The sequence below is a fragment of the Bacillus rossius genome, assembly GCF_032445375.1.
Source record: "Bacillus rossius redtenbacheri isolate Brsri chromosome 9 unlocalized genomic scaffold, Brsri_v3 Brsri_v3_scf9_1, whole genome shotgun sequence".
NCBI classification, from domain to species: domain Eukaryota; kingdom Metazoa; phylum Arthropoda; class Insecta; order Phasmatodea; family Bacillidae; genus Bacillus; species Bacillus rossius.
The window spans coordinates 21,681,082-21,697,908 of record NW_026962012.1 but is presented as its reverse complement, the minus strand read 5'-3'; the positions used below and the strand labels follow the sequence as shown (position 1 = coordinate 21,697,908).

At 46.8% G+C, this 16,827-nt stretch overlaps 1 protein-coding gene across 1 annotated transcript in view; it reads right to left on the bottom strand.

Annotated features, from left to right (window-relative positions):
* Positions 1–16,827, bottom strand: part of LOC134542620 (nose resistant to fluoxetine protein 6-like) — a 249,973-nt gene that overhangs the window by 190,058 nt on the left and 43,088 nt on the right. The window contains exon 2 of the mRNA XM_063387020.1: positions 10,295–10,476. Coding sequence (XP_063243090.1) covers positions 10,295–10,476 — 182 coding nt within the window. The remainder of the gene's footprint in view (positions 1–10,294; positions 10,477–16,827) is intronic.

Genomic DNA, 16,827 nt, shown 5'->3' with positions numbered 1-16,827 from the left:
TTTGAGTATGAAGGATATTTCTTTGATGCTCGAATAGTTTCCTGCACAAAGCTAAGTATGTAGTAGTCTCAGCCTGTCAACCAAAATGTTAGGATCTTCCCATGAGGTATAATAAATCTCTTCTGCTACACTCATCTTCCTACATGTTTATAATAAATATTATGATCTCCGGTGTTTTACATTTTAACACCAAATCACAAGGCCAATTTCGACATCGAGCCAGTGATCATCACAAGCCTGATCAGGAAAATTTATTTCATTACGACATTTCCATTGTTTTGGTCTCACAACCACCGCAGTCTTCGATCTTGCCGGCTTTAGGTGCTTCAGAACAGTACTCAATCATGTCAGTCTTAGAAGTGTCAGGACAGTCCTCATGCTGTGACGTTTTGAACATACCTTGCGCACAGTATGGTTCAGATCAAATTAGCCTCAGACGACTGTGTCATCACAGTCTTCAAACATATCAGCTTCAGATGATTCATCACAGTCTTCATCCTTGTCAGATTCAGGTGGCTCTCTGTTATTCACATTTGCATGGAGACGATTAGATATTGGTGTAAATATCTTTTCATTTCTAATGAGGTTGCTAATTTCTTCGTTAGTTTTAAATTTTAAATTATTATCGTGATGTAGAGCAGTATTTTTAGCATTAGCATTTTTACATTCTTTTTAATCATTATAGTCGTCTAATATTTCGCCTTCGTTCCTCTTCCTCAATGATGTAGTCCAGTCTTCGTTACCTTTATTCATCTACAATGTGTAAATTTCCTCATACAAATGCCTGGACACTACATCGATTTTAATTCAAGGAAACAACAAGCTGTTCGATATGATTTTGAGAAATGGTTTTACAAGGTGGCAAATACTACCATATTGTGAAAGCTTAAAAAGAGAGAAGGTCAGCACCTTTAAATGGAGTTGGCTTGCAATGATAAAAACCTCCACAATATTTTTGTTCCCCCCACATTCAGGAGCCTTAAAGTATATTATTTCAGTGATACATGTGTTCATTTATTGCATGACTCAATTTTTGTCAAACCTGTAAATGTTAGTTTTCAGTTTTTTATCCAGTGAAAAGTATTTTGTACGATTTTTACTGTACCATCATAAATATTAAATACCAATAAAAACAATCAGCTAGCTTACATGGATACCGGTTATTCTATTTATCACAATTTAACAAAATAATTGTAACTGACTCTCATGCTACTATAGAAAATATAATTGCCCAAGTGGCTGATTAAGAACTTGAAGTGTGTGAGCAAAAAATACTAAGTAAATTTACCATCAGAGGGAGCAGCGAGAGGCCAGACAAACTAATTTAGATTTTCCCCTTTGAAACAGGAGAGGGAAAGAGGATCGTTATTTGTTACAGAGATACTACAAACGTGTCTATAGGCAGCTTGGTTTATTCCTTAGAATTTCCTTTTCCTGTTTAAGATTCAATTTCAAAAAATCACTCAATGGACAGATCACACACACATATATATATAAAGATAGAATGCTACGGACGGGCCCGAAACTGTATTACATATTAGCAAAAATTATTAAATTAAATACATTATATTAATTTTATAAATGTGTAAAAGTGTAAATATGAAATTACATTTAGTTACAATCATAAGACATTACCCAAACAAAACAATAACATTATTTGGTCTTGAAATATATATAATATATTAATTTGTAAGTTCCTGTTACTTAAGTTTACATCTTCCTATCGCTCCGTAAGCTGACACTTTTAAGCTTATTTTCACTCACGAATCGTTGACTATTTGGGTGGGGGATGGATCAAAAAGTGAGGCAATAGGCCTTAGAGGACCAGGTCGGTAGTCCCTAGGCCATCGCAGGAAACAGCGCTGGGAAGACTCCCGAGAAAAACTACCCGAGCTCCGGGGCTGTCTCTAGGAGTATATCTCCAAACCATTTCTTAGGTTCTTGGATTCTTGGACCCTACCTGCAACAGAAATCCATTCTTGCGAATAAGACCTGTTTGCAGCAGTCCAGAAAAACATTGGCCCAAAAGGCCTTAAAAGGGTGTGGGGGGGATTTAGCGAAGAAGAAAAAACACTCACCAAAGCAGGGTGTATGATGCCGTCACTACGGACGGTGCCACGTCTTGGCTGGCCAAATCCCGACGCGGTAGATAAAGAATAAGTTCATAGTATAATTTAATTTACATAGAAGAAGAAGTACTGAAAAGATAACTCTACCTTTTACTACTGGCTGGCTATATCATACTATCTAATATGGGGATCTCATCCCTGGTGGCATATTGACTACATAATGCGACGATCTCCGCCAGAACCCGCGTGGACGATTACTGTATACCAGCCAGAAATAGGTCGCGCGCAGAAGTGCCGGAGGGCGCGGATAGTGTCTTAATTAAAAACAGAGTTCAGCCCTGGAACAAAGGTTGGGGGGGGGGGGGGGTTAACCGTAGGTATCCGAAGATGCCCGAAGGGGCGGTGCGAGAACAAAACACAACCCGAGTGGTTAACTCGAAGTTCGCACAATCACTGCGCTATCTAGATAGACACTCCGAAAACAACCGCCTATCGACTCTAGCCAGGTCGAGATGGTGAAACCTGTGTCCTTATGCTGTAGCCATTGCTGTGCTCTGGCGGCCTAACTGAGAGGTGGAATGGAAGTACTCATCTCAAGTGCACAGGGAGCACTGGGGGCTTTTCTCTGTCAGCCACGAGGTGGTTAGTTCTAAAGGAGCTCTTTAGATGGCGTGGGTGTCTCCAAATCGCACCGCAGCTCTAGAGTTTGAATGGCCTTGACTCAGGCCAATCGCCCTGCTAGGTTCATGAACTTTCGATGACACTCCCAAGGGGGGGGGGGGTGGGGTGAGAGGGGGGACTAAACGACACCACTCGGCATGGGAAAACGCGCCCTAACGTGACTTTCTATTAGTGAACATAATATGTATGCGTGATGGGAAGAGCTGCTCTAAGCTGGGATCTGAAAAGTGGTTACAACTCACCCAGAGGTGTTGTGTGCAAATTTAGTCATGCAGGGAAATAATGTTACAGGCCCCGGGCGTGACTGCAAGTGGGAGAAATGTCATCCAGGCTGCTAACATCGTCTTTAGAGTTCCAAAGATCAGATTAGCCCCTGTGAAAAGGTGCCTCGGGCAACTGCAGCAAAGTTTAACTAAGTAGAGTACACCAGCCTAACAAAGTGTAAATCACCCTTTTGTAACCAAATTATATGGAAAATAAAATTTCCAAAAAATAATTTAAAATTATAATAAAAATAAAAAACGATCCGAAATACCTAATTTCCGGCACAGAATTGCATCAGGATTTTCCGAATGATCATATAATTTTACAGGAACTTTACTTGAGTTGCTATCCCCTGGTCATGCATTGTACTCAACTACCAAATGCCAAAATGGTTTGTTAAGTTTAAAGCAATTGTGGTGGGAGACATACCCGAGTTAGTTTGAAGCTTTACAAGCAACACTGTATTTCTTGAAGTTTGGTGGGGTGGATATCAAAAATCAAATGCTTTTCAGTAATCTGTAATCAAAACATATTTTTTTTTTAGAATAATATGTAAGCTCTTCATCAGAGATATTGACTGCATGTAAAAATATACTGCAGCACTTCACATTAGCATGATTAAAACTCTTAATGCATAAAAAAAAGTACTGAATTGGAGTAATGATGAATAAGTCATCATGGTTGATGGTATCCACATGCTGCCCCATATACAGATGTATTAAACTACTTATTTTCATTAGTTTCACATAATAATTATATGTTTTTGAAAATTATATATTTAGGCCAGAATTTATTCTGTACTTTGCAGTAGCCTAATATATTGGTATTTTTGTAAGGATAATTTATTACAATTTTAATCGGAGATAAGTCCTCATTAGGAGATTCGTGCTATACACGTGCGGTCGTGGGAATTTTGAGCACTCACTCTGTCAAAAGTCCTTCACGATGGCCATTTATCTGATTGTCAACTATATGTGTGAATGAAGTAATTTTAGCTTTAAGTGGCATTACATGCTTGATTGCAAGGTTATTTGAGCTGCCCACTCACACCGCTTATTACAAAAACAACTCTAAATCGCATTGTTATCAAGCAGCATGCAGTGTCTCCTGGCGGCATGCTCAGCTCTATCTAGCGAGGTTATCAAGCAGCATGCATGTGCAGCACCTGTGGGGTGAGGTCCTGCGCCAAGGCGAGCTGCAGCTTGGCCACGTGGAAGGACACGTCCAGAGGGGGACTGGGGTCTCCTGGCGGCATGCTCAGCTCTATGTAGCAAGGTTATCAAGCAGCATGCAGTGTACAGCACCTGTGGGGTGAGGTCCTGCGCCAAGGCGAGCTGCAGCTTGGCCACGTGGAAGGACACGTCCAGAGGGGGACTGGGGTCTCCTGGCGGCATGCTCAGCTCTATGTAGCAAGGTTATCAAGCAGCATGCAGTGTACAGCACCTGTGGGGTGAGGTCCTGCGCCAAGGCGAGGTGCAGCTTGGCCACGTGGAAGGACACGTCCAGAGGGGTACTGGGGTCTCCTGGCGGCATGCTCAGCTCTATGTAGCAAGGTTATCAAGCAGCATGCAGTGTACCGCACCTGTGGGGTGAGGTCCTGCGCCAAGGCGAGCTGCAGCTTGGCCACGTAGAAGGACACGTCCAGAGGGGTACTGGGGTCTCCTGGCGGCATGCTCAGCTCTATGTAGCAAGGTTATCAAGCAGCATGCAGTGTACCGCACCTGTGGGGTAAGGTCCTGCGCCAAGGCGAGCTGCAGCTTGGCCACGTGGAAGGACACGTCCAGAGGGGGACTGGGGTCTCCTGGCGGCATGCTTAGCTCTATGTAGCAAGGTTATCAAGCAGCATGCAGTGTACAGCACCTGTGGGGTGAGGTCCTGCGCCAAGGCGTGCTGCAGCTTGGCCACGTAGAAGGACACGTCCAGAGGGGGACTGGGGTCTCCTGGCGGCATGCTCAGCTCTATGTAGCAAGGTTATCAAGCAGCATGCAGTGTACCGCACCTGTGGGGTGAGGTCCTGCGCCAAGGCGAGCTGCAGCTTGGCCACGTGGAAGGACACGTCCAGAGGGGGACTGGGGTCTCCTGGCGGCATGCTCAGCTCTATGTAGCAAGGTTATCAAGCAGCATGCAGTGTACCGCACCTGTGGGGTGAGGTCCTGCGCCAAGGCGAGCTGCTGCTTGGCCACGTGGAAGGACACGTCCAGAGGGGGACTGGGGTCTCCTGGCGGCATGCTCAGCTCTATGTAGCAAGGTTATCAAGCAGCATGCAGTGTACCGCACCTGTGGGGTGAGGTCCTGCGCCAAGGCGAGCTGCAGCTTGGCCACGTGGAAGGACACGTCCAGAGGGGGACTGGGGTCTCCTGGCGGCATGCTCAGCTCTATGTAGCAAGGTTATCAAGCAGCATGCAGTGTACCGCACCTGTGGGGTGAGGTCCTGTGCCAAGGCGAGCTGCAGCTTGGCCACGTGGAAGGACACGTCCAGAGGGGGACTGGGGTCTCCTGGCGGCATGCTCAGCTCTATGTAGCAAGGTTATCAAGCAGCATGCAGTGTACCGCACCTGTGGGGTGAGGTCCTGCGCCAAGGCGAGCTGCAGCTTGGCCACGTGGAAGGACACGTCCAGAGGGGGGCTGGGGTCTCCTGGCGGCATGCTCAGCTCTATGTAGCAAGGTTATCAAGCAGCATGCAGTGTACAGCACCTGTGGGGTGAGGTCCTGCGCCAAGGCGAGCTGCAGCTTGGCCACGTGGAAGGACACGTCCAGAGGGGGACTGGGGTCTCCTGGCGGCATGCTCAGCTCTATGTAGCAAGGTTATCAAGCAGCATGCAGTGTACCGCACCTGTGGGGTGAGGTCCTGCGCCAAGGCGAGCTGCAGCTTGGCCACGTGGAAGGACACGTCCAGAGGGGGACTGGGGTCTCCTGGCGGCATGCTCAGCTCTATGTAGCAAGGTTATCAAGCAGCATGCAGTGTACCGCACCTGTGGGGTGAAGTCCTGCGCCAAGGCGAGCTGCAGCTTGGCCACGTGGAAGGACACGTCCAGAGGGGGACTGGGGTCTCCTGGCGGCATGCTCAGCTCTATGTAGCAAGGTTATCAAGCAGCATGCAGTGTACAGCACCTGTGGGGTGAGGTCCTGCGCCAAGGCGAGCTGCAGCTTGGCCACGTGGAAGGACACGTCCAGAGGGGGACTGGGGTCTCCTGGCGGCATGCTCAGCTCTATGTAGCAAGGTTATCAAGCAGCATGCAGTGTACCGCACCTGTGGGGTGAGGTCCTGTGCCAAGGCGAGCTGCAGCTTGGCCACGTGGAAGGACACGTCCAGAGGGGGACTGGGGTCTCCTGGCGGCATGCTCAGCTCTATGTAGCAAGGTTATCAAGCAGCATGCAGTGTACCGCACCTGTGGGATGAGGTCCTGCGCCAAGGCGAGCTGCAGCTTGGCCACGTGGAAGGACACGTCCAGAGGGGGGCTGGGGTCTCCTGGCGGCATGCTCAGCTCTATGTAGCAAGGTTATCAAGCAGCATGCAGTGTACAGCACCTGTGGGGTGAGGTCCTGCGCCAAGGCGAGCTGCAGCTTGGCCACGTGGAAGGACACGTCCAGAGGGGGGCTGGGGTCTCCTGGCGGCATGCTCAGCTCTATGTAGCAAGGTTATCAAGCAGCATGCAGTGTACCGCACCTGTGGGGTGAGGTCCTGCGCCAAGGCGAGCTGCAGCTTGGCCACGTGGAAGGACACGTCCAGAGGGGGACTGGGGTCTCCTGGCGGCATGCTCAGCTCTATGTAGCAAGGTTATCAAGCAGCATGCAGTGTACAGCACCTGTGGGGTGAGGTCCTGCGCCAAGGCGAGCTGCAGCTTGGCCACGTGGAAGGACACGTCCAGAGGGGGACTGGGGTCTCCTGGCGGCATGCTCAGCTCTATGTAGCAAGGTTATCAAGCAGCATGCAGTGTACCGCACCTGTGGGGTGAGGTCCTGCGCCAAGGCGAGCTGCAGCTTGGCCACGTGGAAGGACACGTCCAGAGGGGGACTGGGGTCTCCTGGCGGCATGCTCAGCTCTATGTAGCAAGGTTATCCAGCAGCATGCAGTGTACCGCACCTGTGGGGTGAGGTCCTGCGCCAAGGCGAGCTGCAGCTTGGCCACGTGGAAGGACACGTCCAGAGGGGGGCTGGGGTCTCCTGGCGGCATGCTCAGCTCTATGTAGCAAGGTTATCAAGCAGCATGCAGTGTACCGCACCTGTGGGGTGAGGTCCTGCGCCAAGGAGAGCTGCAGCTTGGCCACGTGGAAGGACACGTCCAGAGGGGGACTGGGGTCTCCTGGCGGCATGCTCAGCTCTATGTAGCAAGGTTATCAAGCAGCATGCAGTGTACCGCACCTGTGGGGTGAGGTCCTGCGCCAAGGCGAGCTGCAGCTTGGCCACGTGGAAGGACACGTCCAGAGGGGGGCTGGGGTCTCCTGGCGGCATGCTCAGCTCTATGTAGCAAGGTTATCAAGCAGCATGCAGTTTACAGCACCTGTGGGGTGAGGTCCTGCGCCAAGGCGAGCTGCAGCTTGGTCACCTGGAAGGACACGTCCAGAGGGGGACTGGGGTCTCCTGGCGGCATGCTCAGCTCTATGTAGCAAGGTTATCAAGCAGCATGCAGTTTACAGCACCTGTGGGGTGAGGTCCTGCGCCAAGGCGAGCTGCAGCTTGGTCACGTGGAAGGACACGTCCAAAGGGGGACTGGGGTCTCCTGGCGGCATGCTCAGCTCTATGTAGCAAGGTTATCAAGCAGCATGCAGTGTACAGCACCTGTGGGGTGATGTCCTGCGCCAAGGCGAGCTGCAGCTTGGCCACGTGGAAGGACACGTCCAGAGGGGGACTGGGGTCTCCTGGCGGCATGCTCAGCTCTATGTAGCAAGGTTATCAAGCAGCATGCAGTGTACAGCACCTGTGGGGTGATGTCCTGCGCCAAGGCGAGCTGCAGCTTGGCCACGTGGAAGGACACGTCCAGAGGGGGACTGGGGTCTCCTGGCGGCATGCTCAGCTCTATGTAGCAAGGTTATCAAGCAGCATGCAGTGTACCGCACCTGTGGGGTGAGGTCCTGCGCCAAGGCGAGCTGCAGCTTGGCCACATGGAAGGACACGTCCAGAGGGGGACTGGGGTCTCCTGGCGGCATGCTCAGCTCTATGTAGCAAGGTTATCAAGCAGCATGCAGTGTACAGCACCTGTGGGGTGATGTCCTGCGCCAAGGCGAGCTGCAGCTTGGCCACGTGGAAGGACACGTCCAGAGGGGGACTGGGGTCTCCTGGCGGCATGCTCAGCTCTATGTAGCAAGGTTATCAAGCAGCATGCAGTGTACCGCACCTGTGGGGTGAGGTCCTGCGCCAAGGCGAGCTGCAGCTTGGCCACGTGGAAGGACACGTCCAGAGGGGGACTGGGGTCTCCTGGCGGCATGCTCAGCTCTATGTAGCAAGGTTATCAAGCAGCATGCAGTGTACAGCACCTGTGGGGTGAGGTCCTGCGCCAAGGCGAGGTGCAGCTTGGCCACGTGGAAGGACACGTCCAGAGGGGGACTGGGGTCTCCTGGCGGCATGCTCAGCTCTATGTAGCAAGGTTATCAAGCAGCATGCAGTGTACAGCACCTGTGGGGTGAGGTCCTGCGCCAAGGCGAGCTGCAGCTTGGCCACGTGGAAGGACACGTCCAGAGGGGGCTGGGGTCTCCTGGCGGCATGCTCAGCTCTATGTAGCAAGGTTATCAAGCAGCATGCAGTGTACCGCACCTGTGGGGTGAGGTCCTGTGCCAAGGCGAGCTGCAGCTTGGCCACGTAGAAGGACACGTCCAGAGTGGGACTGGGGTCTCCTGGCGGCATGCTCAGCTCTATGTAGCAAGGTTATCAAGCAGCATGCAGTGTACCGCACCTGTGGGGTGAGGTCCTGCGCCAAGGCGAGCTGCAGCTTGGCCACGTGGAAGGACACGTCCAGAGGGGGACTGGGGTCTCCTGGCGGCATGCTCAGCTCTATGTAGCAAGGTTATCAAGCAGCATGCAGTGTACCGCACCTGTGGGGTGAGGTCCTGCGCCAAGGCGAGCTGCAGCTTGGCCACATGGAAGGACACGTCCAGAGGGGGACTGGGGTCTCCTGGCGGCATGCTCAGCTCTATGTAGCAAGGTTATCAAGCAGCATGCAGTGTACCGCACCTGTGGGGTGAGGTCCTGCGCCAAGGCGAGCTGCAGCTTGGCCACGTGGAAGGACACGTCCAGAGGGGGACTGGGGTCTCCTGGCGGCATGCTCAGCTCTATGTAGCAAGGTTATCAAGCAGCATGCAGTGTACCGCACCTGTGGGGTGAGGTCCTGCGCCAAGGCGAGCTGCAGCTTGGCCACATGGAAGGACACGTCCAGAGGGGGACTGGGGTCTCCTGGCGGCATGCTCAGCTCTATGTAGCAAGGTTATCAAGCAGCATGCAGTGTACAGCACCTGTGGGGTGAGGTCCTGCGCCAAGGCGAGCTGCAGCTTGGCCACGTGGAAGGACACGTCCAGAGGGGGACTGGGGTCTCCTGGCGGCATGCTCAGCTCTATGTAGCAAGGTTATCAAGCAGCATGCAGTGTACAGCACCTATGGGGTGAGGTCCTGCGCCAAAGCGAGCTGCAGCTTGGCCACGTGGAAGGACACGTCCAGAGGGGGACTGGGGTCTCCTGGCGGCATGCTCAGCTCTATGTAGCAAGGTTATCAAGCAGCATGCAGTGTACAGCACCTGTGGGGTGAGGTCCTGCGCCAAGGCGAGCTGCAGCTTGGCCACGTGGAAGGACACGTCCAGAGGGGGACTGGGGTCTCCTGGCGGCATGCTCAGCTCTATGTAGCAAGGTTATCAAGCAGCATGCAGTGTACAGCACCTGTGGGGTGAGGTCCTGCGCCAAGGCGAGCTGCAGCTTGGCCACGTGGAAGGACACGTCCAGAGGGGGACTGGGGTCTCCTGGCGGCATGCTCAGCTCTATGTAGCAAGGTTATCAAGCAGCATGCAGTGTACAGCACCTGTGGGATGAGGTCCTGCGCCAAGGCGAGCTGCAGCTTGGCCACGTGGAAGGACACGTCCAGAGGGGGACTGGGGTCTCCTGGCGGCATGCTCAGCTCTATGTAGCAAGGTTATCAAGCAGCATGCAGTGTACCGCACCTGTGGGGTGAGGTCCTGCGCCAAGGCGAGCTGCAGCTTGGCCACGTAGAAGGACACGTCCAGAGAGGGACTGGTGTCTCCTGGCGGCATGCTCAGCTCTATGTAGCAAGGTTATCAAGCAGCATGCAGTGTACAGCACCTGTGGGGTGAGGTCCTGCGCCAAGGCGAGCTGCAGCTTGGCCACGTGGAAGGACACGTCCAGAGGGGGATTGGGGTCTCCTGGCGGCGGCATGCTGAGCTCGGCGCACAGGTCGCGCGAACCCAGCCAGAAGTCGTTGCCAAAGAAGAACTGCGACGCATACCGCCCGCTCGCATCCGCCACTGAAACCATTTTGCATCCGTCTCTATATTTCTTAAGTCGATTACAAAACAATAAATTTTATTTATTTAATTTTGACTGTGGTTCTACTGATAGATTTTTAAAAAATATATATATTTATTAACTTTTTGCCCCCCAAAACGGTTATCATTTCAAAAGAATATATAATTTTTTAAATCTATTACTTTTTATTGACTATATTAATGGTGTATTTTAAAGAAATAATTTTTGAACTGAAACATAAAACAAATAATAAAATTTTTGTTTTGAAATTTTATGGGCATAATATAACGAATGATGTAGATGTGGGGAATAATATAAATAAAATTGCTAAAACTTTCTTTATATAATTTTTTTAATTTTTACACATATTAAGTTCATTCCAAAACTCTGGTATATGTAATTTTTAAATCTCTAACCATACCTGCAAGTATTTGTATAAGTAGGTAAAAATTAAAAACATTTAAAACTATCTTTGTAGGCACATAAAAAAACCATTAGAAATTTTTATTTTTAGAATTACTTCGTTTGAAACTTTAGCAGTGTTGTAGTATGGTACATACTACTGCGTTCGGAAAGCTTCAGCGGTGGAAAGTATACTAATTTAAAGCTTACGAAATATTTAACTGCGTTATTTAAAGTATACTTATTTAAAGCTTACGAAATATTTAACTGCGTTATTTAAAGTATACTAATTTAAAGCTTACGAAATATTTAACTGCGTTATTTAAGCGACTTTGCCATCTTGCACACTCGCGTACTCGCGCACTCGCGTACTCGCGCACTCGTGTACTTCCCACTCGCGCATTGGAGCATTAAAACCCTCGTGCTCTTGCGTTCTTACGCACTTGCGCAATTGTGCACTCGTGTAGTTGCTTACTCACAAGAGGGGGGGGGGGTGCAACGAGTCCACTCCTGGGCTGTTGGTGCGGTCAGTGATCGCGAGAGCAGCCTTGTGGATGCGTGCGGCTCAGGTTTAGCCATACACTGTTGCAGGGACACCACACAGACTTAAGGGAATATTTTGGCAGAGGGCAAAACAATGGAAGTTTAGCTTATTGTTGTGCATCGTGCCATGGGATATAATTGCAAGAATATATTTTTATTTCATTTACATATTATTTTTATTATTTGTGTAAATCAATTTTGTTAAACAGTGTTATGTGAGTATTTTTTTAGCTGTGTAACTAAATATTTTTGTTGGCATAATGCTTACCACACTTTAGTTTGACATGTGTAATTATTTGATTCACTAAATTGCATACCGTAATAAATGTACGAGCCAACGAGCGCGTAAATATGTTAAAACCTACTAAGATGCATGCATATTACTTCATCGGAGTATAGATGTAGGCGACTGTGGCTCAATAAAGTAGTATTGATCTAGGTCCAGTTCGTATACCATGCTATCACTTTTACATGCCAGATACCTACTTCAGACTCCACATGCCCATATGGACTATTATTTAAGCTGCTTGAGCTACCTAATTATCGGCAAGCTTTCATTTTAAGAATTATTTAAAATAAAATTTAATGGTACTTTGTGAAAGCGTGTTAGTAGTATATAATAGGGCATACTGGCACAGGCTTCCAGGCTGTGGATTGATGATTGTCGTCCGCCATCTTGGATTGTGACGTCACGGCGGCCATCTTGGATGACCTTGACCTTGACCTTTGACCTTGACCTTTAATTTGATCCTCAAAAATCGCCAAAATCCGGCAAAATTTGCCCAAAATTCCTCAAAATTCGCCAAAATTTACATTTCTGTGGAAAAAAATTCCGCCAAAAAATCTCAAAAAATTCCACAAATTAAAAATTTCTCTTTTCGAGGGAAAAATTTCCCGTTTCGAGGGAAAAATTCCCGTTTTTAGTCCTTAAAAATCCCAGCGGCTGAAAATTCCTAAAACTGGCTTAAGAATCCTTAACTCAAACCTCAGTTAAGCCATTTATAGGATTATGACGTCACCGTTGCATTTTCCGTTACGCCCGCCATCTTGAAAATCCGCAATTTTTATGTTAGAAAATCGGGAAAAATTTTAAAAATCATTAAAAAAATTATTTGATCGAATTAAAAAAAATATTAAAAACCACTGTTGCAGTTATCGTTACGGTCGCCATCTTGGATTATATAAATGATGCATATTTCGTTACACCCACCATCTTGGTTGAGTACCATGTCATTCTTACACTTTACGTTACGACCACCATATTGGATCCTTTTAATGTTGCAATTATCGTTATGGTCGCCATCTTGAAATTTAGTCACCATCTTGAAATTTAGACGCCATCTTGGAAATCCGTAATTTTTATGTTAGAAAATCGGGAAAAATTCCAAAATTCATCAAAAAATTAACGTAATAGAATTCTGATTGATTATATCGATGTACGTCCTTGGTTCGAAACCGATGAGAGCAAAAAATAAAAAAAATCAGATCCTTCCTCCACAGAAGCCACCTACAGACTGACCTACCACCACCCATAACTAGGTATTTACCATCAGCTGGTATGACATCATGTCCGCCATCTTGTCTTTGTCCGCTGGAGGGAACCATCTTGTTTTCGTCTGCTAGAGTGTGCTGGAGTCATGTTAGTATAATGTTCTGTTCACCATAACTTTGACCTTGACCTTGAACTTTGACCTTGACCTTGGACTTTGACCTTGACCTTGAAATTTGACCTTGACCTTGAACTTTGACCTTGACCTTAAACTTTGACCTTGACCTTGAACTTTGACCTTGACCTTGAAATTTGACCTTGACCTTGATGTCCATCACGGATCCGTCATTTTATGTTCAGTACAAGTTACCAGGAGCTACCACATGCTAGTGGTCATTGCCACCATCATGTTTTCGTCTGCTGGAGGACTCCATATTGTGTGTACTCGTCTTACCGTCATGATAATTTTTTAATAACATGCTACAGTGCAGTAATCATTTATTATTACTGAGGTGCCCGACATCTTGAAATTCGGCCGACATCTTGAAATCATGTAATTATTTAGTTAGAAATGCGGGAAAAATTCCAATAGTCTCCGAAAAAATCAATTATTAATTTACAAATTGAATCGATGGATCCCTGTCCACGGTTCGATTATTGACCAGAGTCAGTTGTAACTAATTATTAAATAAATGTTAGGTTCTGTTTTCCATTACCTTTCGCGGAGTTAATTAATCATTCACTCTACGAAAAAAAAAAACTCAAGTCAATATACCGGACCAACGAATTAAATCAGTGCCGATTAGCCTATTATGAAAGTCTAATTTTTCAATAATCTGAATAACATATAAACCGTTCATGTACAAAGCCACACATATAGATCAATTGTCTTCAGTCCATGAGACCGAGTCATGTCATTATCAGACGTATAGGCTAGTCATTTCAGGACCACATGACCTTCGTAATCCATCGTGACATTTTTATACATTCTAAAGGACCAAGTGACCTTGAAAAATATTTTAGTAACACCAAGAGGTGATAAACTAGTATATATTCAATCACTACATTTAGTACTACGCGCAATCAACAAAAAAGGAAGCACCAACAACGAAAAGACAGCACCACCAACGAAAAGGAAGCACATTTGGAAGCACCGACAAAGAAAAGGCAGCACCGACAACGAAAAGGAAGCACATTTGGAAGCACCGACAAAGAAAAGACAGCATATTTGGAAGCACCGTCAACGAAAAGGCAGCACCGACAACGAAAAGGAAGCACATTTGGAAGCACTGACAACGAAAAGGCAGCACCGACAACGAAAAGGAAGCACATTTGGAAGCACCGACAAAGAAAAGGCAGCACCGACAACGAAAAGGAAGCACATTTGGAAGCACCGACAAAGAAAAGACAGCACATTTGGAAGCACCGTCAACGAAAAGGCAGCACCGACAACGAAAAGGAAGCACATTTGGAAGCACCGACAAAGAAAAGGCAGCACCGCCAACGAAAAGGAAGCACATTTGGAAGCACCGACAAAGAAAAGACAGCACTGACAACGAAAAGGAAGCACATTTGGAAGCACCGTCAACGAAAAGGCAGCACCGACATCGAAAAGGAAGCACATTTGGAAGCACTGAAAACGAAAAGGCAGCACCGACAACGAAAAGGAAGCACATTTGGAAGCAGTGACAACGAAAAGGCAGCACCGACAACGAAAAGGAAGCACATTTGGAAGCACTGACAACGAAAAGGCAGCACCGACAACGAAAAGGAAGCACATTTGGAAGCACCGACAAAGAAAAGGCAGCACCGACAACGAAAAGGAAGCACATTTGGAAGCACCGACAAAGAAAAGACAGCACATTTGGAAGCACCGTCAACGAAAAGGCAGCACCGACAACGAAAAGGAAGCACATTTGGAAGCACTGACAACAAAAAGGCAGCACCGACAACGAAAAGGAAGCACATTTGGAAGCACTGACAACGAAAAGACAGCACCGACAACGAAAATGCAGCACATTTGGAAGCACTGACAACGAAAAGGCAGCACAGGCATCGAAAAGGAAGCACATTTGGAAGCACCGACAACGAAAAGGCAGCACCGCCAACGAAAATGCAGCTCATTTGGAAGCACCGACATCGAAAAGGAAGCACCATCAACGAAAAGGCCGCACCATCAACGAAAAGGAAACACATTTGGAAGCACAAGTTACGAGAACTTAGTCTTAGTTAGAAATCTGAATACAAGAAAAAAAAAACATTAAATTTTTATAATTGCAATTATTTATTTCTTTACATTATACAAATACAAGTAAAACAAGCCATTATTATATGTAGCCAGCTTTCCTCAGTTCTTTGAGTATGAATGATATTTCTTTGATGCACGAATAGTTTCCTGCACAAAGCGAGTCATGTAGAAGTCTTAGCCGGTCAACCAATATGTTTGGATCGTTCCATGAAGTGTAATCAGTCTCTTCTACCACCATCTTACTTGTTTGATTATTATAAATATTATTTTCTCTGGTGTCTTCCGTTTTAACACCATCCTCAGGGTAACTTTCATTATCGAGACAATGATCATCACAAGCTTGATCCGATTTATTTAATATATCACGTTGTTTCCATCGTTTCGGTCTCAGGACACCACCACAGTCTTCGATCTTGCCTGCTTTAGTTGCTTCATCACAGTCTATACCTTTGTCAACAGCCGCAGAGTCACTGTAGCAATCACCGTAGAAGGCATCATCTTCACCCAGATTACCGTAAGAATTCGATGACGATGATGTCGAAGCGTCTTCATCATCTTCATGCTTCCTTTTTAGGAGTCCATCATTTTTACAAAGTAGGAAAGATCTACTTGAATTCGGCTGGAATATATTCTCACTTTTTACGTTAAAGATTCTTCCATTGTCTTCATTCTTCCATAAATCATAATCATCCTTCAATTTAAGTTCTTTGTCGAGATCGGAAGAACCGCGATCATAATCTCTCCCAAGACAAGGAAAATTATTGTCGTAATGCAGATCACTCTTCCTTAGTCTAGTAGAGCCATCGTTGTCCTCTAGCTTGTACACAGGCTTGACATTACAAGTTCTGTCATGTCTTTTTAAGCTCTCTCTCCGCGTAAACGACTTGCTACATCGAACACAACTTATCATATTACGTAGTGGATTTTTATCACAGTCATTCTTCTCGTGTTGTCTTCCATTCTTTCTCAAGATAAATTCTTTGCTGCAAAACTTACACCTGTGTCCTTTCGTTACAGCAACAGTCACCGAATCAGGATTCATATTAGTTACTGAGACTATGGTCAGATGCAAACTGAATTAATTAAATTAGATACATTACTTAAATATAATTTTTAATATTTCATCTGCAAGAATTAAGTTACATCATACAAAAGAAATTGTTACATGTGGTCTCGATTATTAGCATGTGATGTCGACACGTGTTGTGTTGAGCCATAATTTATTTAGTTGTTTTATGTGGTATGCGGGAAGCTCACTAACGATCGCAAAACAAGGATGGCTTCGCTAGACATCAAGGAGAAGGAAGTTCGTCTTACATGTTAGTGCTCCACGGATGTCTCATGACATATTTGACTGAGTAATGGTTGCTTAATTTTTATTCCACCTGGTAAAAAAATTACAAGTGCTGATTTAGTAACAGATATTCTCAAATTAAATGTAACTCTAAATAACATGTCATGACTCATTAGGTAAAAAATCCGTCATGCAGAGAGCGGTTTCTCATATTAGACAGAAACACTTGAAGAAACCACAGGAATAATCAGGAGTTCATGGAGAAATCCATCATAATATTGAAAAAATAATAGGGAGCACACGGAGAAAACCATCTCACGTTTCTTTGTTATCATATAAATACAGAAAAAATATTTAATAATAAAATAAATTAA